The following is a 27,238-nucleotide window of genomic DNA, read 5'->3' as shown; positions in this document are numbered from 1 at the left end:
AACAATAGAGTGGTGAAAAAGGTATATCTGAGCAAATTTGAAGGAGGGAGGAGGCGAGGTAGACCAAGGAGAAGGTGGAGAGATATGGTGGATGACTGTTTGAGGAAGAGAGGTTTTGAAGTTGGTGAGGCTAGGGAACTGATAAGAGATTGAGACGGCTGGATAAACGTTGTGAGGAGAAGTGCATGATCAGGGATTTGGCACCCCTTTTTAACACAGCAGCATCCAGATTGACTTTATCAGATACGTTTATAGGAAGCTACACAACGTGGTGAATGTGTTTGGTGTATCCAATAGGGCTGGGATTCCGAGGGCTTGATGAGTGAATGGAAGCGTGGCCCATTTGATTGGGCAGATTTAGGCTGTCTGGACATTGCAACTTTTCACCCTGCCCTAGGGTGGGAAAGGAGGTCCGGATGATGATGATGATGATGATTACACTACAGGGGTTAAGCATTGGTTCAAGACTTCCCACATGCCTGCACAGGTTCTTTCTTAAAACTAGAATCAGAGACTGATAAAAGATCTGATGGAAGTGTTTTTTATTAATCAGAATAACTTACTTTACATGTAATAAGTGAAATTTTACTTGACAAATTGATCACACTGTTCTGGCCGGGATTCAATCCCTAGACCACATAACCCAAGTGCACGCACGTTACCACTGAGTCAAACAGAGGATCCCCACTTTGGCCACAGGCAGTGCAGGCATTTATAGACCCTATTACACTCCTCTTTTCTACCCTTGGTGATTAATTTGATGAGTTTCCAATACACGGTAGCATAGCATTGGAGACCACCATTGGGGAGGCTGTGGACCACACCAAACAGCTCATCCCCGGGATGTAAGGCAAGGATGCTACCAGCTGACTAAGGAACAACATCAAATTGCCAACCAAGCCTCACCTCACATCCCACACTGCTGCCAACCAATGTAATAACTGAAATGAAACTTAACAAATTAATCACACCGTCTTGGCCAGGATTCGAACTTAGGCCCCTGCGCTCTGAACACATGCATGTTACCACTGAGCCAAATAGTGGATTCCCTCTTTGCCTCTGGGCAACGTGGGCATTTATAGATCCCATTACAACGGTGTTTAAGAAGATGAATCTTTGTGGTCTTGAAATCGGATAATTATGTGTATAACATATGGGATCAGTTATATTTTAATGCTGAATCAGCATACGTTTTGGGTCATAGCCCCTTCACTGAAAGAAGTTTCTTGTAATATGAATAAAATCATCTGTTTAATGCAGTATAAACTTTGAATTGCAATCTCTGAATGAATTGGTTAACATGTAATTGCAATATCGTATAGTATTTAAATATGTTTTTAGTACCACTGTAAGTTAATCCTCTTATTGCAGTTTTATTTCTCTTTCTTTATTCTGTCATTGGTGAATGTTACAGGTACTACTGCCAGGAGTCCTATTGTAGTGAGGGAATTTATACTCCATTGCTCTGCCGCAACAACAGCCATTGTGCCACACTTTTTGTAGGCAATCACAGTAAGTTCCTTCCTCATCTCGTTTACTTATCCTAGACAGTATCTGCCATTTATTGAATTATCCCAGAACTTAGTACTGTTGTTAGATTCTGACACTGTAATCTGTATCAAATGAAAATTTATACTTGATATTACTCATTAGTGTAGTTGGTGCTGGTTAGTTACCATTTAAGATTCATATTCTTCAGCTCTTCTCATACTTCCTCTCATATAACTTCATCTTTTAACTATTTTAATGGTCATGATTCATCCATTTGACGTACTGTAAAGATCAGCCATTTGCAAGACAGCACTGCTTAAAACTGAGGTGTGTGTGTGTGTGTGTGTGTGTGTGTGTGTGTGTGTGTGTGTGTGTGTTCTTACCTAACTGTTCTTACCTAATTGTATCTTTACAGGAATGAGTCAAGCTCGTACTGTCCTGTGTCTAAAACCATATTTATCGTACATATCCTTAAATTTGTGAATTGTTTTGGCACATACTATTTCATTTGGTAGTGCATTCCATTGATCAGTTGCTCTGTTTGGGAAACTGAATTTCCTTACGTCTCTATCACCTCTCTTCTTATGCAGTTTTTTGCAGTGTCCTCTTGCTGATGCTTCCCCATATGTTAAGTAATCATTTATGTCTATTTTCTCCTTCCCTGATATGCATTTATATAGCATTATCATGTCACCTCTTTTCCTTCTCTCCTGTAGTGTTGGTAGATTCAGTTTATTTAGTCTTTCTTCGTAGCTTAGATCCCTTAAGCTTGGTATCCATCTTGTAGCGGCCCTTTGAACTTTTTCAATCTTGTCTATGTGTTTTTTGAGATGAGGACTCCAGACTACTGATGCATACTCCAGGGTTGGTCTGATGAATGATGTTATTATCCTTCTTAGCATGTCTTCATTTATGTATGTGAATGCTATTCTCATATTTGCAAGCAGTGTATACATGTTCTGTACCTTCTCGCTGATGTGGTCAGCCGGAGATAGTCTGTTATTGATAATCACACCTAGGTCTTTCTCTCTTTCTGATGTGTATAGGGTTTTATTTCCTAACTTATAATCCCAATCAGGTCTTTTTCCACTTTTACCAAACTTGATTACATGACACTTGTCCACATTGAATTCCATTTGCCATGTACTACTCCATTCATGAAGTTTATTTAATTCTTCTTGTAGCTCCCTACAAGAGTCTGTGCTAGTAATTCTCCTTTGTATTTTTGCATCATCTGCAAACATATTCAGATAGCTCTCATTTCCAGTGTTACTGTTTATATCATTTATATACACTAAAAACATGATTGGTGCCAGCACCGAACCCTGTGGTACTCCACTAGTCACTTCTTTCCATGATGAGTAGTTTCCTCTTAGTACTGTCCTCATTTCTCTTTTTATGAGAAAGTCTTGCATCCAACAAAACAGTTTGCCTCGAATTCCTCCTTGATGGTACAGTTTCCATAAAAGTCTTTGGTGTGGTACTGTGTCAAAAGCTTTCTTGAAATCTAAATAGATACTGTCCACCCATCCTTCCCTTTCCTGTATTGTGTTTGTTACTCTGTCATAGTAGCTCAGATTAGTAACACATGATTTTCCTTTTCTGAAACCAAACCGTCTTTCTGTTATCATACTGTGTTCTTCTAGATGATTTACCCAAGCTTTTCTTATAAGTTTTTCTAATACCTTGCTTACAACACTGGTCAGTGATACTGGTCGGTAGTTGAGAGGACTTTGTCTATTTCCTTTCTTGAATAAGGGGACTATATTTGCTTTTTTCCAAATATCAGGTAGGTTCCCTTGACTCAAGGATTTCTTGAAAATTAAAAATAATGGTTTACTTAACTCCTTTGCACATTCTCGTAATACCCAACATGAAATTTCATCAGGACCACTTGCTTTTCCTCTGTCTAATCTACTTAACTCCTCCTGTATTACTTTTTCTGCTATTTGTATATCTTGTAGTATGTGTGGACATGCGTGTTCCACATAGTCCCTCTCAAAATTTTTTTCTTCTGTAAAAACTAATTGGAAATTCTTATTTAGTGCTTCACAAATATCTTTCTCTTGTGTATAAGTGATTCCCTCGTCCGTAATGGATTGTATTATATCTTTTACTTTAGTTTTGCTTCTGATATAGCTGTAAAACAGCTTTGGTTGATCACTACTTTTATTTATTATATCCTCCTCAAACTGTTTTTGGGCTTCCCTCCTTATTCTTGTATAGTCGTTTCTTGCCTGTTTATAATTATTATACGCCCTTTCACTATTGTGTCTTCTGTATCTATTCCACAACAAATCTCTTCTTTCTTTTGATTTTTTACATTCTGTATTGAACCATTTCTGTATTTTCTTATCTGCTTCTTTGTGCTGTGGGATGTACTTCTGGACTCCTATTTCATAAAATTCACAAAATTTTTTATATACAGCATTTAAATCTTGTCCTCTAAGCTCATTTTCCCAATCAACTTCTAAGAAATACTTCTTTAGGTCTTGATAATTTCCCTTTTTATAGTTTGGGCTCTTTTTGTAACTGTCATTGCTGTTTACTATGTCATATGCTATCCTGAAGTTATAATTTAGTACTGCATGATCGCTTTTGCCGAGTGGAGGGTGATTTGTTAAACTGTGAACGTCATTTTCTTGCCTAGTAAATATTAGATCTAGCACTGAAGGTACATCAAGTCCTCTTTTTCTGGTGGTTTCCCTCACATGTTGCGTTAAGAAAAACTCTTGTACGAGATCCAGGAGTTTTTGGTCCCAACAGCTTTCTTGGCTAATTATATCTAGAGTATTCCAATTTATATTTGTATTGAAATCCCCAGTTAGTATAATTCTTTCTGATTTCTCTTCCATTTTATGTAGTAATGATCTTAAACTCTGAATTGTACTCTCTGCCAGGTCCTCATATTCATCTCTTTCCCATGTGTTTGATCTGGGTGGCATGTACAAATTGGCTACAGTTACTTTACCTTCAGATGTGTTGATCTCTACTGCAATCAGTTCTACTTGTGATGGTATATCTAGGTTTATTTCCTTGACTTTTAGATTTTTCTTAGTTAATATTATAATTCCTCCTCCTTTTTTTAAATTTCTGTCTCTTCTCCATATATTGTATTCCTCTAAGTTTAGTATGTCATTGGATATCCTTGGTGTTAATTTTGTCTCAGTTAGGCATATTATTTGTGGTTCATTTTCTCTGACATAATCATTCATCTCTAGTAATTTAGATACCATTCCATCCACATTTGAGTACATCAACTTTATCTTCTTGTTTATATACTTGTCATGACATGGTTCTGCTACCTTCCTCCTTTTTCTTCCATCCTGTTTGTGTACCACTTTCGTACCTGCAATCCTATTACTTTGTAAAAAAAATTTCTTCTTGTCCTCTTCTGATCTTCCCTCATTTTTTGTTTTTGCTTCCTCCCTTTTCTCTTTCAGTAATTCCAGTTCCTCTTGTGTTAGGCATCTTTTTATCCATACATTTTTGAACTCCTCTTTTTCCATAAGATTCTTTACATTTTTTAGTATCTCTTCCACAGTGTTTACACTCTGGAAAGTCACCTTTAGAGGTCTTGTCTTGCCTTTCTCGTATTTCCCTAACCTTTTGTGTTCCTCTAGGTCTTTACTACAGATTTTCTCTGATACTTCTTTCAGTAAGCTCATTACATTTGCCATCTCCTTTTTGTCTCTAGTGATCTTGTTTTTAACCTCGTCCTCTTCTATACCAGTGATTACTATTGATTTATTTATCTCTACTGAATCTTTGACTAACTTTGGATTGTTTTGGATTATTCTTTTCACTTCCTTTTTAATGCTTTTTTCCTCCACCCTTGTTTCTAAGTCTTTCTTTACTTTCACTATTTCAGCATACATGGTTTCTACATCATTTTTGTAGCTTTGCACAGCTTCATTCACCTGTGTTATCTTCTCCTCAATATCACTGCTCTGGTCCATAAGAATGTTTGGTTGCCTAATTGTCTCTGTGTTATTTTTGAACTCTTCCATAACACTCTCGTGATTGACTACTGTACTTGCCATTTCACTCACTTTCTTCCTAAGCATACTCAATTCCACTGTTAGTTCACTGATGGTTGTGTCTTTCTTATTGGCCTCCCTTCCTAGTTTTTCTATCTCTTCCTTTTGCAAGTGCATTTGCTTCTTTATTTCATCAATTTCATTTTTGAAAGCCATTTCTAGTTCGCGTACATGTTCAACCAGTCTATTGTGAGTCTCCACTTCAACCAGTTCTTGGTAGAAATCATCATTTTGCTTTTTACTTTTATCCCTTTTCTTTTCCAAATTTGTTTTACTGAAGTATGTATCCATTTTGTAATACTAAATGAACAGCGTATGTACTTACAGAGTATGTACACTTTCCCCATGTTGCTGTAGTCTAAACAAACCCAGCTGACTCAGCGCATCGTGGTTCTTTGTTCAGTTTGAACCAGTCTTATTTAAACTTATTATTTCTTTTCCTTTTAATAATGAAAAATCATTTAGTCTAACCAGGTACAGAGCTTGACTCATTCAAAGACACTAATTTAGATAATGCCACTGGCCGTGTTGGCCTGGTACAGAGCGCCGATGTGTGTGTGTGTGTGTGTGTGTGTGTGTGTGTGTGTGTGTGTGTGTGTGTATTTATCCAGTTGTGATTTACTATACTTCCCTCTATCCAGACATCCTGACTTTTATTACTGTCCTCATTTGTCTGTCTCTCAAAAAAGTCTCTCATCTACTCCAAAAGGTTCCCCTTCAATCCTCCTGTGTGTTCCTATTTCCACGTTAGTTACTTGCAGGGTATCTTGTTAAAGGCTTTCTCCAAATTTGAATACACACAATCCACCCAACTCTCTCTTTCTCTCTCCAGTGTAGCATGTCTATCTCCCTTGAATAGAAGCTCAACAGTTTGGAAACACACAACCTTCCACTTCTGAATCCACACTGACTTTCAGCCAAAATGTCCATCTCCCCCAGATATTTTATCCATCTATCATTCAGGATTCTCTTGCACAGTTTTGCAACCATGGTGGTCTGGGACACTAGTCTCTAATTCAGGGGTTCTTCCTTGTCCTCCCTTATGAATTGGTACCACATTGGCCTTCTTCCATTTCTGAGACACTTTCCCCTTCTTCCAGAGAACACACAATTAAACCTGTCTTATTTGCCAGTTGTTTTCTCCATTCCTTTAGTATCCAATTAGAGATCCCATGTGGTCCTGGGGCCTTCCTCACATCTTGAGAGTCCAGTGATTTGTATACTTCTGGCACTTCAACTTTTACATCTCTTAACACTACATAGCAAGTCACTCCCTCCTCCACAAAATCAGTTTCTCTAGTGAAGACTGATTGGAAGCATTTGTTCATTATTTCAGCTTGCATAACTGCATCTTTATAGACATTTCCTTCTAGTATCAGCTTATTGATTCTTTCCTTTTGTTTCAGTTTACCATTAATAAACCTGTAAAACAATTTAGGTTCTTCCCTACATTTGTCAACAATACCCTTTTTGAAGTTCTTTCTTCCAGTTTACATATTCTTGTTTATTCATTTCTAGTTCTTTTATATTCTTCCTTTGTTCTTTCATTACTTCTCTTTCTCCATTTTTTGCATGCCTTATCCCTTTTTTTTTTTTTTTTTTTTCCCATCATATACATTTTGTCGAACCAGTCATTTCTCCACATCTCTTTCCCACTAACTTTTGGCACATACTTTTACACACCCATATTATAGAAGCCTAGAAAGATATCCCACTTCTGTATCTCTCTTGTTTCCCAGATTTCTCACCAGTCTGCTTCGAAAAATTTTCTCAATCCTGTAAAGTTTGCTTTCCCAGAGTTGTATCTTCCATGCCTGTATAGCTTATCTCTTGTCTCCCCATTTCCTTCCATCGTTTGGAACTCTGTCACTACATGATCACTTTTTCCCATTGGACACAGATATTTCAGAGATTCTATTGCATCAGGTTCTTTGGTTAGAATTAAATCTAGTCTTGCTGGTATGTCATCCCCTCTAAATCTTCTTTGACCCACTGAGTCATTACATTATCCATTGGTACATTTAATAGTATACTGTACTGCCCCATGAATCTTCACTACTTCCTGAGTCCCACTCCTCCCATCTTACCTTATTACAGTTGAAGTCATCCATCATGATTATGTTGTTGCTGTGTGTGTGTGTGTGTGTGCTGGGTGGGAGTATTGAGGGAGAGAATGTGGCCTCATTAGCAATCCTTGAGGGGTACTTTCCTACACCAGTTAATACCGGTGCTACAAAATACCAAATTGGCACTGAATAGGCACTTTTAATAAGAAAATATTGTAATTTTTATCACCATATAAGTTCATACACATATAATTATCTGAAATGGTAAAAAAAAATAATTGCTTTAATTATCTTTTACTGTAATAATAAATCAGGATTCAGAGCGAGAACCTGCTAAGGTTAGCTGGTACAGATATTTCCCCTTTAGATTGCCAACACACTTTGACAGACTTCTGTTTTGCATAAATATTGATTTACGGTGCAGATAAATGTAGTTGCATGTTAATTCAATATTAAACAAACAACAAGTTTGTCAAGGTGAATTGTTAAGCTAAAGGCGAAACGCTTCTGTTAACTTTAGGTGTTTTCATTCTGAATCCTGATATTTTATCTATCTATCTATCTATCTATCTATCTATAGCCCGACGCCCTAATCCCGCAAAGGGTGGCCGCAGACAAAACGCCTCCAAGTCACTCTGTCACCCACCATTTGACTCCCCTCCCCCCAACTCACCCCCCCCTCCCTCATATACCTCTCAACTCCATCCCTCCACCTCATCCTCGGTCTACCCCTCCCTCTCCCTCCCTCCACCTCACCTACATACACCCTCTTAGTCAGTCTTTCATTCTCCATTCTCTCCACATGTCCAAACCACCTCAGTGTATTTCTCCTAATCTTTTCAACCACATCAACAGTTAAATTAAACACAAGATTTTGACTGGATTTCAGATAATTAGGTGTGTATGAACCTATACAGTGATTAAAATTATAATTTTTTCGAATTAAAGATGCCAATTCGGAAAATGATCACTGATTTGGTACAGTATTCATGTTGCACCTGGTTAAAAGTAGTGTCATGTCAGCATCATAACAAGACAGTTTTACCAAAAGCAGTAACCAGGTAATGTTGCAGCCACATTGTAGTGTTGTATATTTTCCTCAGGCAAATACAATGAGTTCCTGGTGAAGCAGGTGAAGGATGCCAATCTGCTAGTGCGAGTAGCCTGGATTGGGCCTCATCTGAACCCACAACTCTTCTGCAGCTTTCGGAAGGACAAACCTGTTGTCTTTTTTGACTGGTGGCCTAATGCCCTTTCCAACATGGACACATATATGCCTGTTTCCTTTACTTCTTGCTTGAGTTCCTACAGTCACAATCCCTACCTCTGTAACTACGAGCTTCATCAACTTAAAAAATACATGTGGTCAGATCTTCTCCGTTCAGCCAAGTTGGCTGCTGAGGTAAAATCATTTGTCAGTCACCTTTATGTCTTGTGAAGTTGTAACTAATGCTGGGTATTGAGTTATCAGCAAAGAAATGAGAAGAGTAACTACATTATCCATGTGATTTAACTGTATTTTGATTTAGAAGTTTTGTTATTTATAATACATCTTACACCCAGCTTGTATCAATGATCACTTTCAGTAATACAGTTTTTGTGGAATGCCATGTCATGAAAAATACTTTTCTTTATATTTATGTAGAATAAAAACAACAGAGAGATAAGAATTTAATTTGTATTGTCATTGGTCAGCGTTAATTTTAGAAAACTAAGGCTGTCCTCCTAAAGGAAGAGGATGAACTACAGGAGAAGGGCAACTTCAGCCCACAGTGCAACTGGTCCACATTTAGATGAGGTTGGGACCACAGTAACAAAAGCAGTTTTGATTCTTTTATAATGCTCAGTGTTGAACCATTTCCTTTCCTCACAGGCAGTACGAAGGTTTTTCCTTAGCGAGAACCAGTATGAAGAACTAATCAGAAGGTACACAGCAAGGACAACCAATTGTTCTTACAGCAACACCACAGCTCTCCATGTTCCTTCAGACAGCAGTTTGGTGGATGAAATTGCCTGTACTTGGCTCAAGGAAAAGGGTATGGCTGCTTGGTATGAGTGGCTGCCAGGGAAGCATGATGCCAAAACTGTTCTTTGGATTGGTGGAATATTTCCCATGAGTAATGAAAGCAGTGTGGGCTTCTCTAGCAAATCCCTTGTCAATGGTAAGTTGTTATCCTTTCCTTATGAACTACCCTTATCATCAACTGTATTGTAAATATGAAAGGTAGTGACAGGATTCAGGAGGTTGAATGATGTATAAATGAATTTGAGGTCCATTTCACTGAGTATGCTGTTGATAGTTCTCCCCTTTTTACACTTTCTCTTCCCGTGTTAGTAAATCCTACTCTGTGCCATCTTTAGATGAAAAAAGATTGGAATGATAGCATGTAATGAATATGCAGAGTAAGGATTTAAAAGAGACTGAAAAGGGAAGTGAGGCTGCACTTCCTCATCACAGCTAGTTTTATCATACACTTAATGCACATGAAATCCAGTTGGAAGTGTTTTAAGGGGTGTAATAAAATAGAGGTAATGAAGGTATTCAGAGAAGGAAGGTATGATATGACTGTGTTTTTTTGGACAAGGTAGAGGGAATGGTGAATGAATGAATGAGGTGAGACATGCATAAGGTGAGATGTGAGTGCTTATGAACTGAATAAAGAAAGGGGTTGGTTTGTTAATGAATGATGAATGGCAGAAAGGAAAGAATAATTTTTAAGATATTAACTCACTGTGTATCTGTGTCTAGTTCAAGTTTGAGGTGGTGATAATTGCTCTGAATACAGTATTGCATATGCAAAATATGGGTAGATCATGGTATATTCTGGGTATACACATGCCACAGAGATATAGAGTATGTGTGGTGGAAGATCTGAATGGAAGACTTCAAGCAGGTCCTTTAAACTTTGTACACTGAGTCAGAAGAGTATCTTTGCTCACTACACACTTCATGTGAGACAGTCTTACACTACGGAAGATGACCACTGCAAAAACCCCATGTTGATGCATTAGGTTTCTGAAGGATGGTATATACTGTATATGTATTAGTTGCTTGACATTTCCCAGTCAGTACTGTTTGCAAACATATATTCAGGTGATAACAAATAAATTACCTCTGAACATCATGAGTTATATAAATCATTGAGAATATAATAGAACCCCTCCAGCACAGTACATTTTGTATCCAGTGTACTGTAATAGGTGGTTTCAATGTACTTTGGGAAAGTAAAGCTAGATGATTAGGACATATGTAACAAAAGAAAGCCACACTTATATCATTCATATATCGGATACTACGGAGTATTTAAATAGAGAGAGAGAAAAAAAAAGAGAGAGAGAGAAATGAACTGTCGAAATAAGCATGATTGGATGTGTGCTCAAAGGGAAGGATTGTTAGTTGTGTTAGTGACAAAGCTTGGGAGAGGTGAGAGCTTTGTCTGATCATGTGATTGTATTAATGAAAGATATATTGGGAGGAACATAAAAGAGGAGTAGCAGAATGGTAATAAGCACCATTTTATTTGCAGTAACAAGGTTTGCATACCAGAGGATCAATCAGAACCCTGAGATTCTGCAAGATTACAAAATGGAGGTGATCTTCCTCAATGGTGGGTGTCAGCGAGAACATGTTTTGACCGCCTTCATGCATCATGTTCGCAAAGAATCCAGTGAGAATGAGTTTGAGCAGATGATTGGCATTCTAGGTCAGTATACTGTACATGTAAGCTTTAGCATGCACAGTTATGGTTTATTCGTTACTACCGTTAATCTTCATTTAAGGTTGTTTCATTATGAAGTTGTGGATGACTTTAAATCATATCTTCACCAGTAGTTGCTTGTGAATCAGTATAAAGATATTTTAAAGTAAAACAAATCAGTGTATTTTACTAATATGACTCATCAGTCATGAACCAAAGGTATCTGTCACTTAAAGTTATTTTCATTTAAAATTGCAGTTTTCCTGCATACAACCCAGATGTTAAGTGAGGGTGAACAGTACAGTATATGAATAAGGAAGGATATTGGTAAAGGGACATATTTCTGATTACTTAAACTAATTTTAGTTAATTACATCTTGTGGAGTATAGTGGCTAACCCTCCTACACTGAAAGAGACTTGATATGTATCTCTGCTAGAAGATGGATGTCATTAATGTGCATTAGGGAGGAAGATGATAGACATACCCTAAATGTAAAATAGATGCAGTGGAATAATAGGAAAACTTTAAACTCATTGCATTATTTTTACAGGACCAGCTTGCTCTGACACTGTAGAACCAATTGCTGGAGTTGCAGCAACATTTAATACAGTAGTGATGTCTTACAGTGCTGAAGGTGCCATCTTCAATAACTACACCAAATACCCATACTTCTTCAGGACCATCCCTGAAAATCAGATATACTGGTAAGCTGAATTCAGGGTATTTTGTTATGCTTCATTTTTTAAATGGTTTATGCATTGTATTTGCATGTGTTAGTCATGTTTACCCATTGACATCTGTCCATGCTGCCACTGTCCCTAGCAGTATCGCAGCTTCCTTCAATATATGCAGAATATATATATATATACAAGGTGCTACCCAAAAGTTCCAGTAATTTAACCCCTTACCCGCAGGGATGGCTGGACAGCGCCGTGTCCCTCCTGTGCGGATAGCAGGAAATCTAGACAATGCATGATAAATTAGCTACTTCCAGGTCAATGGAAGTATCGCTTAGCCTTCTCCCTTTTTTTTTATATATATATTTTTTAGTATGAGAATAGGTCATAAGGGACATTCCAGTGGGTAATGAACAGGGAATATTAGTGACCAAGTGGACATGGGGTGTTGCCAGGTGATAAATTAGCTACTTCATGGCCTATGGCAGTATCATTTAGCCTTTTCCCTTTTTTTTTTTTTTTTTTTAGTATGAGAATAGGGCATAGGGCACATTTCAATGGAAAAAGCAAATGGAAAAAAATGGCCAGGAATTGCTTTGCATGGCCAGGCTGTAGCTGGGTGGGGGAGGGAGTAAGGGAGGGGAGGTAGGGAGGCGAGGCAAACACAGAAAAATGGCTAAATTGGTAACACTGGATGCGTGTAATAGCGGTATTAGCAGCGCTGCCTATAGCTACACACTGGCAGTACTGATCGATGATTCAAGACCGCACTTGAAAACCTGGACGATTTTAAAAATCCCTGGATCACAGAAGTGACGCCCCCTGGTACGGTACTTATGTACTGTAACAAACGTCACGGCAGTGATGGCCCGCAGGTAAGGGGTTAAACGGAGGGAGCCGACCGTTTGCAGTTTTGCCTTTTGCCACTAGGAGGAGTCAGCAGCACCCTTTGTGTGTCAGCGTGGCCCCAGCCGTGTCTGTGAGTGGACATGTTGAGCTACGCTTAAAACTGTAACATGGTGTGGAGGTGGTTTGGTGGTTTTGCAATGGCAGACCTCATGGAACAAAGAACCTGCGTCAAGTTCTGCTTCAAGATCAACAAGACAGCTGCAGAAACTCACTGGTTGCTTCAGCAAGCCTTTAGTGACAATCCCATGTCCCAAAGCAGAACATTTTTCTGGTACAGTTATCAAGGAAGGATGAATGTCTGTTGAAGATGATGACTGTGTTTGGACAACCGTCAACGGCAACAACACCAGAAAATGTTGGAAATGTTCATCCATGCAGATCATAAACAAACTGTCCATGATGTTTGAGAAATTGCTGGACTGTCGTACAGGAGCATGCAACGCATTTTGTCGGACGTGTTGGGCATGAGATGCATCGCAGCAAAATTTGTGCCAAGACTGCAGAGTGACGAACAGAAGGCACATCGCGTTGCAGTTTGCAGGAATCTTAAGAACCAGGTCAAAGATGATGCCACCTTCATCTCCAAGGTCATAACTGGTGATGAATCATGGGTTTATGGTTATGACTCGGAGACAGAGCAGCAGTCATTGCAGTGAAAGTCTTCCAATTCACCAAGGCCGAAAAAAGCACGTCAAGTTCTCAGCAATGTCAAGTTGATGTTGATCATTTTCTTCGATATCCAAGGGATAGTTTAAAAGGAATTGAGGCGCTTCGAGCCAGAGGAGCTACTGTGCATTTTGCTTATTTTTGGTAATTAGTTGTTAAACTTTGACATGGCTAATTATACAATGGTAAAATTATACTTATATGCATTTTATTGTTTTGCTTGAAAGTGCTAGCCAAGACAATTAAAATGGTGGTAAACATGACATGTTTAAAATATATTACATTTTGGTAATTAGATGTCAAAGCAAATAAGCAAAATGCACAGTCGCCCCTCTGGCTCGGGTTGCCTCAATTCATCCCACCCAGTCAATCTGTCAGTGGAAAGTTTTACTGTGAAGTATTGCAGCATCTGAGGGAGAACATCCACCACAAACATCCAGAACAGTGGAAGAACAAGGACTGGGTCCTGCATCATGACAATGCCCTCACTCACACATCTGTTGTCCAGCAGTTCCTGGCTTCCACTGACATGGTAGTCATTCCCCACCCACCCTATTCACCTGACCTTGTCCCCTGCGACTTTTTCCTGTTTCCCAAGCTGAAATTACGACTAAGGGGGCATCGATTTGACACTATTGAGGAGATCCAGACAGAATCGCAGAAGTTGCTAAAGACCATCATGCCTGAAGCCTTCCAGGGATCCATGGACTTGTGGAAAAAACACTGGGACTTCTGTATACATGCCCAAGGGGACTATTTCGAAGGTGACAGTGTGAACTAGGAGGTAAGGTAACTTGATTTCCTGCAATATTCAAATAACTGGAACTTTTGGGTAGCACCTTGTACATACAGTATATACAGTCAAGTCACCTAAGGCATGGCTAATTGGTTCTGGACTGAGCCCATGCCATAAAACCACTCCATACAAATAACTAAAGCTATGCGAAAAATGCAATATGGTTCTGGACGTTTACCCAAAGTCCCCCGTTTCAGCCCACTTTTCCCTATTTTTCCCCACTTTACACATGCACACAATCAAGCAATCAGTCAAACAAAAATGACAACCAACTCTAATCACTTCCTGTGTTGGTCCAAATTGTCTCCAAGACCAAAGCAAACACTATCACATCATTACAGACAGCGTTACTCACGTACAGTAAATCGTTGCAACAACACAATAATCACCCTTGCATAATTTTGGCCTGGTGCTACGTGATGCATACTGTAGTACGATGCTTGGCTGAGAGATGACAACAGCAGGGGTGCACACATGAACAAGTGGAAAAGACAGGGCATTGAAGGGGTGGCGGGCCTGCGCAACTGAATCAAAACAATGCTTTGCACACCAGGGCTGCAATCTTGCCTGAGACGAGTGATGGTCACCTTGTGTGTGCCTGGCACTTCGTACGAAATTTTCCGATGGCAATATCGTTATAGTGGGAAAGTCATCATAAATTGGATTTTGCAGTGTAACTTTTTTGTTATCATTGTAGCGAATTATCGAATACCGGTTCAGCATATAATGAGTAGTGACCATTGTACATACCTGACTCTGACGACAATAGTGCTTAAGTGGAAGGGGTAGGGTTGGGGGTTCCAAGGCAAGAGGCGCATTTCAGACCCTGCTTTGCCCACACCATAGGTATTTTATGCGTGTGGTTCGTTTTGGGGGGGTCTGGCACTTTGCTGTGTCATAGAAAATCGTGCCATAGAAGCTTGTGCCATAGGCGACATGACTATTCCAATATAGGTTGATAGATAGATATGCCAATTTTACTTTACCCTGAGAACCTATGTGAAAACTTAATCAAGACCAGTTACAGTGACTTCTTCAACAGAAACTCTCCATCCAATCTCACTGTGCATTCTGAGACTTCATTCCTTTCAAACACCATAACTTTACTCTTGTTTACTTTAACTTTCAGATTCCTGTTCCTACATGCTGTCCCAAATTCATTCACCAAACCTTGCAACTCCCATTCATCTTCACTCAACAATACTGTATCATCAGCAAATAGCAACACGGGAATCATCCACATCTCACCCTCATTCATTAGAGCCACCCCCACATCCACTGCCCTACCTTGCACCTCCTTTACAACCCCATCCATGTATATATTAAACAGCCATGGAGACATCACACAACCCTGTTTCAGTCCCACGCTGAGATCAAAGAACCTACTCAGCTCACCATCTACTCGCACTGTAGCCCCAGTTTCTTCATACATACACTTCACAGCACTCACCAATTTCCCCTCGACTCCATATATTCTTGATACCTTCCACATACCTTGCCTATCTATTCTGTCATTAGCTTCTCCAAGTCCATGAAGGCAGCATACACTTTCTTTCCCTTCTCTAGATACTTCTCCACTAAACATCTTAGAACAAATATCTGATCTACATACCGTTTTCTCTTCGTAAATCCCCCTTGAACAAATATCTGATCTACATACCCTTTTCTCTTCGTAAATCCCCCTTGTTCTTCTCCAACTAGCTCCTCTGTTATATGCCTAACCCTATCAGTGAGTACTCTACCATATGTTTTTCCAGTCACACTAAGTAGGCAAATACCCCTATGGTTACCACATACTTCTCTCTCCCTTTTTCCTTTGTATAAAGGAACAATTATACCTGATTTCCAGTCCTCCGGAACCCTTCCCTCTTCCCTAGCCAATCTACACAACTTCCATATCCACTCCACTACAATCTCACCCCCATACTTCAGCATTTCACCACACACTTCATCAATTCCTGGGGCCTTTCCCATCTTGATCTTCTTCATTGCTTCCACTGCTTCTGCCCTACTGATCTCTTCCTCCCTTCTCTCATCTCTTCTTCTCCCAGCCATTCCCCAACCACTTATACTCGCACTACTCTCACTCTTTACATTCAACAAATCCTCAAAGTGCTCCTTCCATGTCCTCAATTTCTCTCTCTTCTCCACCAGCAATCTGTTATTCCTATCTTTCACTGCCCTACTATTTCCCCTTTCACACTGCCTTACTTTCTTTACCTCCTTCCAAAACAATTTCTTACTCTCCCTCCATTTCACACTCGGATTCCTCCCAAACTCTTCATCCACTTTCATCTTACTCTCCTTCACCAATCTCTTCACCTCCCTTCTCCTGCTCACATATACCTCTCTCTTCTCTCTCTTATCTTCTCCTCTACCTCTACTCGCTAGCCATTCACTCTATGCCTTTTTCTTTTGTTCCACAGCTCGTCTCACCTCATCATTCCACCATGCTGTCCCTTGCACACCACTGCATCTCCTCCTCACTCCACAAACCACCTCACACGCTGCACCTATCTCTTCTGTGAATATCTTACATACATCTTCCACCCCTTCCATCTGCTCTAACTCATACCTTCCCAGTCTTTCTTCCACTGTGCTCTTATACTCTGCCATTTTCTCATTGTCTTGCAACTTCTCCACTCTTCTCACAGGAGCTGTTTCCTCCTGTCTTCCCCTTCGTCTCTTTGCCCATTTTCTTTGCAGTCTTACCTTGGCCATCACTAAGTGATGGTCTGAGATTCCATTCCCTCACCCTCTCCACACTCTTGCATCCAACACTTGTCTTCTCATTCTCTCATCCATACACACGTAGTCTATCAATGCCTTTTATTCAGAATTGCACCAAAGTATATTATGGTCTCACAGATTTGAAGAGCTTGACTTTACACACCAGCAAATATATATTTCACTATCATGTGTCTAATGGTTACTGCACAGTTGACCGTCAAAAATGAAAAAAAAGGCATTCCATGTTGTTAGCAAGAATGGGACATCATAAGGGGGATTAGGGAGGTGGAAGGTGTGTAGGGGGCATCAGGAAGGAGGAAAAGGAGGGTACAGTATATGCCTGCCTCATGTAGCCATTATGGTCTAGATGGGGTATGGGGGGTAGTTTGGGTGGGAGGGGACACAGAGGGCAGGATCCAACGGGGCAGAGGGAGATGGAGAGATGGCATTGGGGGTCCCTGTCACATCCAGGGAGGGTGCCAGATCATGCCTCCCACTTCCCGATCTTTTAGTTTCCTTTTGCTAGGTATCATTTACATCATGAAAGAGGCCTGGCTTCCACTCACGGGGTTTTGGTAGCCAGTCTACAATCGTTGGCAGTAGGTCCCGATGCACAAATATGGCTGCGGCTGATCACCTGCTATAGGTCTTTAGGGGTTAAGTTCATCCTTAGCAGAGAATGAGAGCAGAAAAGAAGGCCCACATACATTCTATTCTTTTGTTACAAAATAGTCATAAGGCTGCTTACATGACGTGGTGGACATTAGCATTGCCACATCCCTTTGTTTAAGTCTTAGGAGTGGTTGATCTTTTTTATTTTCATTGACAACAAATTCACCCTACTTTATCTTTATGGTAATATTTTTTAGGTGATCGGGAATATGCATATGCATACTGTATTTATATGTATTTAATATCTCACTTTGTGGACGACTGGGGCATGCACAAGCCACTCATTTGATGTAGTGCTATTTTCAGATAACTATTTGCAGAGTACAAGCCAAATGTTTTCCTTTGAAATAGGTTCCTGGTGTTCTAGTGGATGAATGTGCTCCAGCTGGTTGTAGCTTATTAGGGTTTACATTTGAGAGGTGATTGGGATTTATTGTTCACATAGTGCCTCTCAGGGTAAAGCAGCAGGTCACACTTGACCTGTACTGGTAGCTTTTCCCTGGGCATCTACGCTACTGACTGGTTAGTAAAGGAGTGGATGATGAATACTTTAGATAAACAGTGTCTCACTGAGCTGAGCATAAGAAAGAATTGTTTATTGCACAAAATAATTTTATATTTTATTCCAGTGGCCTTACTGTGATAATCTGAAGATATCCTTTGTAGTGTTAATTAAGAGGATAGCCACACAGCATTGCTTATCATGCAGACTACTCATGGAACTGGTGCATATTGTATTTCTTGTGATAGATTGTTTTTACACCGTACAATACTGGGAGCATGTTTATTCGTGTGATAAAATCTTGGTTTAATTTGTTTCTTTTTGTTATATAATAGGGTTGTGTACTTGAAGCTGTTCCAGTTCTTCAACTGGAAGCAAGTTGGTGCACTGACAGAAGCAACCAATAAGTACAGTGAATATCTTTCTGTTCTGATGGATAACCTGCCTGAGAATATGAAGGTGGAGTATGTCAAGATGAAACAAGGTGATGCTATTGAAGAGGTATGTCAACTGATTTTTTCATTCACTTTGGGTGACTGGGTGACCTTCCTATCTAGTGTTTAACACCTTCACCACGGCCATGTCTTTTCATTTTATTAGTCCCTTACCAGTCAGACCGGTCGGGGACAATAGGTTTGATTGGTTCCCTCAGTATGTCTGCAATTTCGTGTCTGCTCTGTATCTTCCACAAGTATGGACAGACTTTGATATGACTTCACACAATTGTTCCCCATACCATGACAGTGTGGCACACCCAACAACTACCCATGTACTCCGAAGGTCAAGGTCACACTTGGAACCCAAACAAGGTCAGGTGCTGTTGTACTTAACAGCCATACCATCATTCATGTTCGCTCTGTAACTTCCACATTCGTCGACAGATTTTCATACAACTTCACAAAATTGTTCCCCATACCATGGTGATGTGTGCAGAACCAGCCATCTGCTCCCAAGATCAAGGCCACACTTGGGACTCAGACAAGGTCGGATGCTGTCCTACTTAACAGCTATACGTACAATCGTGTCCACTATGTAACGTCCACATGCATGGACAGATTTGATGTAGCTTCACACAATTGTTCTCCATACCATGATGGTGTGTCATGCACAACAACCAGCCATCCACACCCAAGGCCAAGGTCACAGTTGGGGCTCAAACAAGGTCAGGTGCTGTCATACCACTACAAGTGCTCAAACATTCTGCTGTTTGGAGACATCAGTCGTGACTACAAAAACCTGTCAAGTTTAGAGAAGATTCTTAGTGGCATTGGTCTTCCGCTGTTAATCTCTACACCAGCTCACAGACTAGGTGCCATCCTTGATCTCTGTATCACAAATGACAGGCACTTGACAGTTCATAATTACAGTACCCAGTCTACTTCTCTGACCATCATCTATTAACTGTACAGATTCCTCAACACAGTAATCCTAACTGAGAACCAACAGCACAAGAATCAGAAACAAATGAAAACAGATAATTCTACAGATAAAAACAGATAATGCTAAGGTACAGGGTACTTAAAATACCTTAAAATCACCTTTACATATGTAGGCCACTAATTTTTTTAGTGCCTTTGAAGAGTAGTCACATGCTCCACACAGCCGTAATGTGTTCACAGTACATACATATTGCATCATAGCCACATTATATACACAGTACACAAGTATGGTTATCATCCGGTAGGGGATTTTGTATTGCATGACAGTGCTTCATTCAGTTGTTGCTTCTAGCTCCCAGATTATTTTACACAGTATAGAAAAGACCCCTGGAATTGTAGAGGTTAGAGGAGGTTAATTTAACCTATTCAGTTTGGAATTGCTCTCCTAACCTGTGTAAAATCATCAGAGGATAACATAATATGAAATAAATGATGCCACCGTTGCATGCCACCTCCTTAATTTTGCCATATATGTCAAGATGTAAATATTTTTTGGCCTATTTATGAGAAGGTTAAGTACTGCCTTAAACTGACATCAGTGAATGACTTGACCAGGTTAAGACAGGAACAGTTCTTAGTACCGTATCTTTTATACTCAAATGACAATCGTAATGGTTTCCTATAACCCAGGAAACCATGTCTAGCAGTGGGTGGTAGCCATGGCATATAGCCAAATAATCGGGCGATGTGGATCCTACAATGGTCCCCCTGTTAAACTGGGTGCAGAAACACAGGTCTGTCATCCATCCAGGAACCAGGCCTTCGTACTCTTCCCTGCACTTGGCTGTGCTAACTACTGCAAGGGAACATCAGTTTATTGCAAAGGACAGTCATGCACAAGAGTAGTTCCTTGTCTGCAGTAGTAGTAGTAGTAGTTGTAGTAGTTGTTCCCTAGGCAGTCTGGCCGAACAGCCCTGAGTCCCTAAGGAAGGCCACGACCAAGACCGGGCTTTCCCGCAGAGCTCTCAAGGAGTGTATGTTGTGTTGTTGGCGTAAGTGATTGTGTGCAATGCAGTTTTCCATAATATGGCTAATAGTATGGGGTGCTGTGTTACATTCTGGACAGGCATCAGCAACGGAGTCATCCAGCCTCTTCTGGTAACTTAAGAGGGCTGGATGATGCCCACATCTCAGCCTGGCCAGGTGGACCCTGTCCTCACGAGGGAGATAGGATTCAGAAGGGTGGATATCAGGAGGCCGTGCATGCAGCTGTGTGTTGTCTTTAAGTGACTGAATGGAGCGGCAAGTGATTTGAGTATGGATATGCTTCTGGAAGCTGCTCGGGGGGGGGGGGAGTTGACAGTATTTGTGTATGATATTGTGTGCTGGGTGTCGTTTTGATGTTCCCTGGTGTGTGTGGATGTGCTACCATGTAGTGTAGTGGATGTTGTGGGTTTGTGGAGGCTAGAGTGAGAATTTGGGTGCCTCTCATGTCTAGGTGATCCTTGACTTTGAGGACTTTGGTTTCTTGATATAGGTGGTCTGTGAGTGTAGTAGCTATGCAGCCTATGATTATTTTTAGGGCCTTGTTCTGTATATTGGTCTGTAGAGTGTTGTAGTGTGTTTTAGTGAGGTTAGGAGCCCAAGCAGGGCTTGCATAGTTCATCACTGAACACATATATTGTTTGTGTACTGTGGTGGTGGTTTCTTTGTTGTGTCCAAATGTTGAATGGGCAAGTGACCTTTGGGCAGTGTCTTGGTGTTAATTAATATTTAATGTTTGTGAGGTGTTGTTTAAATGACATTGATGTGCTGTATGTTACACAAAGGATTTTTTTTTTTGGGGGGGAGTGTTGTTTATGGTGAGGTGTAGAATGTGACTGTGTTCTGCTGTGCAGTTTGTGAGAAGGATCACTGTAGTTTTTGCTGGGGCTATTTTGAGCCTGCTTGTGGCAAACCATTCTTGTAGTGAGTTGAGGTAAGGTTGGAGGATGTGTGCAGCTGTGTATGCATTTTGGTGTGTACATGTAAGTGTTATGTCATCTGCATAGGAAACTACAGTATGTATATCTGTGGTGTGTGGGTTGTGGGTATGTCGTGCATGTATAGGTTAAAGAGTGTAGGGGACAAAACAGATCCTTGGGGGACGCCATTTGTGAAGTTGCTGATGTTCGAAGACTGACCGGCAAATGTTACATGTGCATATCTGCCAGCTAAGTAGTTTGCCAGCCATCTTTTTGTGTTACTGTGCATGTTTGTGTTGAATATTTTGTTTGTGAGGTTGTGGCGGGGGATGGCATCAAAAGCTTTGTTAATGTCTAGTGTGACTAGGAGTGTTCTATGTGGTGGCATAGCTGAATTCATGCCATCAAAAACTCTCTGTGTAAGGTCTGTAAGAAGAGTGTTTGTGGAATGTAGTGGCCTTAAGCTACGTTGTGATGGGGCTAGGGAGGTGTGAGGTGTAACTAGTTGTAGTACCAGTTGTTCAATGACTTTAGAGGGGGTGCAGAGGAGTGTGATGGGATGGTGTGAGGAAGGTAACGTGGGGTCTTTGTTGGGTTTAGGGATAGTGATGATAATGCCATGCTTCCAGATGTTGGGTATCATGTTCTGTGAGTAGCTGTAGTTTGATATGTTGGTGAGTGCTTGTATGCCTTGCAGTCCAAGGTGTTTAAGGTGATTGTTGCTTATGTTGTCTGGTCCACAGGCAGATGAGTGCTTAAGGTTGCTGATGATGTGCTTCATCTGGTTGTCTGCAGTTGATGGATGTGCTCAGCCAGACAGACTGGGGCTACTCAACAACAGCTGTGCCATATGTGGATAATTGTTTACTGTACCGTCATTTTTAATATCCCCTTTGTATTAACTGAGGATTACATATTGGCCACCAGTAACCTATAATGATGATAGGCAGGAAAACTAAGAGTGATAAAGATTGTGATAAGATTATTCAGTACTTTCTGCTTGACAGAGGCTCTTGAAGTTGAAGCAGGCCAACTACAAGATCATCATTGGTGACTTCTATGCAAATAAGGCACGTGAAGTGTTATGTCAAGCATACCAACTGAATATGACAGCCAAATATGACTATGTTTGGTTCCTTCCTCGATGGTTTACTAGTAATTGGTATAACACCAGCCTCTACACTGGCAAGGACCGAGAGAAAATCAATTGCACCACTTCAGAAATGCTTCAGGTGAGGATTATGCTGGAGGAGTGTTGTCAGCAATCAGAATTGATAGTTATTAATGGGATATATATACAGTATATATATATATATATATATATATATTCCTGGGGCATTCCCTATTTTAACTTTCTTCGTTGCTTCCACTACTTCCATTCTACTGATTTCTTCCTCTCTTCTCATATCCCTACATCTCCCAGCCATTCTCCAGCCACATACACTCGCATTACTTTCATTCTCTATGTTCAACAATTCCTTAAAGTGTTCTCTCTATCTGCTCACTTTCTCTCCCTTCTCCACTAGTAATCTACCATTTTTATCTTTCACTCAGCTAACTTCTTGGCACCCTGTCTAACTCTCTTTACCTCTTTCCAGAACATTTTATTACATTCCCTCCACTTTACACTCAAAATCCTTCCAGATTCCTCATCCACTTGCTTCTTACTCTTTCTTACCAATCATTTCACCTCTCTCTTGCTCTCTACATATAAACTCTCTCTCCCGTCTCTCAACTTCTTCCACTCCCCTGTTTCTCATTCACTCACTATATGCTTTCTTCTTTTGTGCCACAGCCTCTCTCAACTCTTCATTCCACCATGCTGTTCCTTGCACCCCCTTTTGTCTTCTCTTCACCCCACACACCACCTCACATGCTCAGATTTCTTCTGTGAATATCTTGCACAGACCTTCCAAGTCCCCCCACCTGCTCCAGTCCATATTTACCTAATTGCTACTCCACTTCCCTCTTATACAGTAAAAGTTCAATTCTTCGGCATCCAATTCCCCGGCAAATCTGACATTTTGGCAGTTTTGAGACATAGTCCCATTTACGAAAATCTCTGATCGTTCAGCAGATTTTCCGATTTTTTTCGTCAGTCTTGAAATTCTCCATGAGGCTCACCAGCTAGCTACCCGCCATTACCTGCCTTAGCGAATGAGATAGTGGAAGTGATGGAACGAGTCTACCACTGCCATGAAGCTCAGAGGCTAGCTCTTTCTCCCATAGCATAAAGAGAGGACAATCATGTAGTGAGTCTAGCATGGGAAAGAGACTCCAATCAACCCCTTCTATTGTACATATGTAAATAAGGAACCTACTATAAGTTTAGGTAAGTACATGTGAACTTGTAGGCCTACTGTACCATTACATTTATATACAGTATGTTCACTAATTTCTTTATTTTTCATATTCATGTATAGTACTGTATTCATTACAGTATTGTACAGTATCAAACAGTATACAGAACTCTCCAGACACATTTGTAATGATATGAGTAGTGATGATAATGTTCGCCGAAACATATAAGGTACTGAGTGGGTAGGGTTTTTGATAATTCGGCAATTTTGATTTTTCGGCACTTGCCTGGTCCCATAGATGCCGAAAAATCGGACTTCTACTGTATTCTGACTTTTTTCCATCCTCTTGTAAGCTTTTCACTCTGCTTGTATGAACTACTTCCTCCTGTCCTTCCCTTCTTCTATTTCCCCATTTCATTTGGGCCTTGATTCTGATCACCACCAAGTGGTGGTCAGAATCAAGAATACATGGAGTGGACGGAAAGTTGTTGAATGCCATAAAGAGTATGTATGAGGGTGCTAAGGCTGCAGTGCATGTGGATAGTGAACTGACTGAATTTTTCTATTTGAAGGTTGGATTGAAACAGGGATGTGTCATGTCTCCTTGGTTGTTCACTCTGTTTATGGATGAGATTATAAAAGATACAAGGTAGGGCAGTGGATGGAGCAACCCTAGTGAGAGAGGGCAGTGTTTGGAAACTCCCTGTACTGTTGTTTGCAGATGATACTGTGTTGTTCAGTGAGGATGAAGGGCAGCTTCAAGGCTTGGTGGATGAGTTTGGGAGAGTGTGTAAGAAAAGGAATCTAAATGTGAATGTAGGAAAGAGTAAAGTTTTAGTCGTTGAGAGAAGTGAAGTCAGTGAATGTACAGTGAGGTTAGATGAAGAGGAAATGTAAAATGTGAGTGCATTTAAGTACTTGGGTAGTGTGATGAATAAGGATGGAAGGTTAGAGGGTGAAGTGCTTGAATGGGTACAAGGAAGAAAGGTTGCTGTTTCCTTGAGAGCAGTGATATGAAACAGGGAAGTGAGCATGGAGTGAAAAAGTTACTACATGACAGTATTGTGATACCAGCCCTAATGTATGGAAGTGAAGCTTGAACCTTGTTGGAGGAACAGAAGTCAAGAGTGAGAGCAGTGGAAATGAGTTATTTGCAAGGAGCATGTGGAGTCATATGGAGAGACAGACTGAAAAATGAGGAAGTGAAGGAGCGTTGTGGTCCAGATGTGGATGTTATAGGAAGTGTTAGGAGAAACACGCTTAGGTGGTTTGGACATGTGGAGAGTGAGAGTTTGACGAGGAGAGTGTATGTGAGTGAGGTGGAGGGAGGCAGAGGGAGGGGGAGGCCAAGGATGAGATAGAGGGATGGAGTGGAGTGGTGTATGAGAGAGGGGGGTGTGAGCTGGGAGTGGGGCAGTAAAATGGCCGGGGCAGGGCAACATGGAGGCAGTTTGTTTGTGCCCTCCCCTTACGGGATTAAGGCGTCTGCCAATAGATAGATAGATAGATATATAGGGTGTTGAAAAAGGCTTATGTGTGAGAGTTTGAAGGTGGAAGGAGGTATGTTAGGTCAAAAAGTAGATAGATTGATAGATGAAGGTTGATGAAACTGGGGATTATGCTGGTTGGATGAGTTTTGTTAAGAGGAACACAGGACAAAGGTTTAACAGCCTGTTTTTTAAACTTGATAATAATCTACCTATCTATCTATTGCCAGACACCTAAATCCTGCAAGGGGTGGCCACAAACAAATCGCCTTCATGGCGCCATGTCCCCGACCATTTCATTGCCCTCCCTCCATCTCACGCCTCCCTCTCTCATACACCTCTCCACTCCATCCCTCCATCTCATCTTCAGTCTCCCCATGCCTCTCCCCCCCTCCACCTCACTCACAGACACTCTCTTCATTAGTCTTTCACACTCCAACCTCTCCACATGGCCACACCACCTCAGTGGATTTCTCTTAACATATTCTATCACATCCACATCCACACCACAACACTCCTTCACTTCCTCTTTTGTCATCCTGTCTTCTCCATATACAGCATATATATATATATATATATATATATATATATATATATATATATATATATATATATATATATATATATATATATATATATATATATATATATATATATATATATATATATATATATATATATATATATATATATATATATATATATATATATATATAAAATTTCGTTTTTAAAGGCTCCAACATGCTTGCATGCATTGGCCTTGGTCACCTAATGGCGGCTCTCCATGCTGCACGATCCATTGCAGCCTCCCTGTTCAGTCCCTTAACCCTGAGGTCACACTTAATGACTTAATAATATATATATATATATATATATATATATATATAAAACTTGCACAATTGGTTAAACTTGACAATTGAAACCATTATTCCAGAAACTTGAATGATGTGTGGTTGAGTATCTGGCCCATTTCACTGGGCATGCTGTTGATATTTTTCCCACTGTTGTACTTGCTTTTTAACATTTTTCTGACTCCTAATTAGCCCCATCTCTTTGTGGGAAGAAAAGTCAGGATGATGACAGTGATAACCATGATGATTAATAAAAACAAAATACATGGATTGTGACAAGTATGTGGTCATAGAATTTTGGAATGCATGTACATTAGCGTACAGAATATCAGAAGTAAATACTGAATTGGCAGCAAGTTTTTTGTATCATTTGTTATTAATATTTTGGTTGTGTTTAGGCTGTCGACCGTCACATGAGCCTGGGATTTGCCTACTTCGCCCCAGATGAATATGTAACCTCCGAAAACATGACTGTAGCAGATTGGCGCAGGAGGTATAGAGAAAAGTAAGTAATTTTAAATAGTGTAATAAGCTATATACTGTATTTGCTAATTATGAAGTTTAGATGACATTGTTTAATTTTCCTGCATACCATATCAGTCAGCTAAAATCACTTATTGATAAACTTTCTTTTATGAGTACTGTACTTTGCATTGTGAGATGATGCTATAGTTCTTTTACCATAACTTGGCCCAGATTTTCATCTTTTTGCAGCTTATTTCATATACCTTAAGTGGCAGAATTTGACTGTGCTGTGATTTGATATCGCTTTTATAACACTTCATTGTGACTAACATCATTCTAGTGCTGATCCCTTTTGCTACATGAACATTCAGAATGTTGAGATGGCAATTTTTGGCTGTTAACTCCTGTGCACTGGCATATTTAATGCGCGGCTGCTCTCTCAGTACGGCAGTATTTCCCAAAATAGCCTTATTTCAAACCTTCTTATCGGGGAAAGTATAGCAGTTAGGGAAACAAATTAAGGACCAAATTACCCACCAATTC

At 40.2% G+C, this 27,238-nt stretch overlaps 1 protein-coding gene across 1 annotated transcript in view; it reads left to right on the top strand.

Annotated features, from left to right (window-relative positions):
* LOC145404616 (uncharacterized) overlaps positions 1-27,238 on the top strand; it is a 291,194-nt gene that overhangs the window by 228,323 nt on the left and 35,633 nt on the right. The window contains exons 7-14 of the mRNA XM_080276137.1: positions 1,415-1,512; positions 8,701-8,999; positions 9,471-9,759; positions 11,125-11,301; positions 11,848-12,001; positions 18,585-18,750; positions 22,600-22,824; positions 26,629-26,735. Of these exons, the coding sequence (XP_080132263.1) occupies positions 1,415-1,512; positions 8,701-8,999; positions 9,471-9,759; positions 11,125-11,301; positions 11,848-12,001; positions 18,585-18,750; positions 22,600-22,824; positions 26,629-26,735 (1,515 nt within the window). The remainder of the gene's footprint in view (positions 1-1,414; positions 1,513-8,700; positions 9,000-9,470; positions 9,760-11,124; positions 11,302-11,847; positions 12,002-18,584; positions 18,751-22,599; positions 22,825-26,628; positions 26,736-27,238) is intronic.

Source organism: Coenobita brevimanus, chromosome 64 (assembly GCF_032717465.1).
Source record: "Coenobita brevimanus isolate Jiangsu-jjx chromosome 64, ASM3271746v2, whole genome shotgun sequence".
Taxonomy (NCBI): Eukaryota; Metazoa; Arthropoda; class Malacostraca; order Decapoda; family Coenobitidae; genus Coenobita; species Coenobita brevimanus.
Note: the sequence above shows the minus strand (reverse complement) of the source record. Positions and strands in the feature narration are given on the sequence as shown.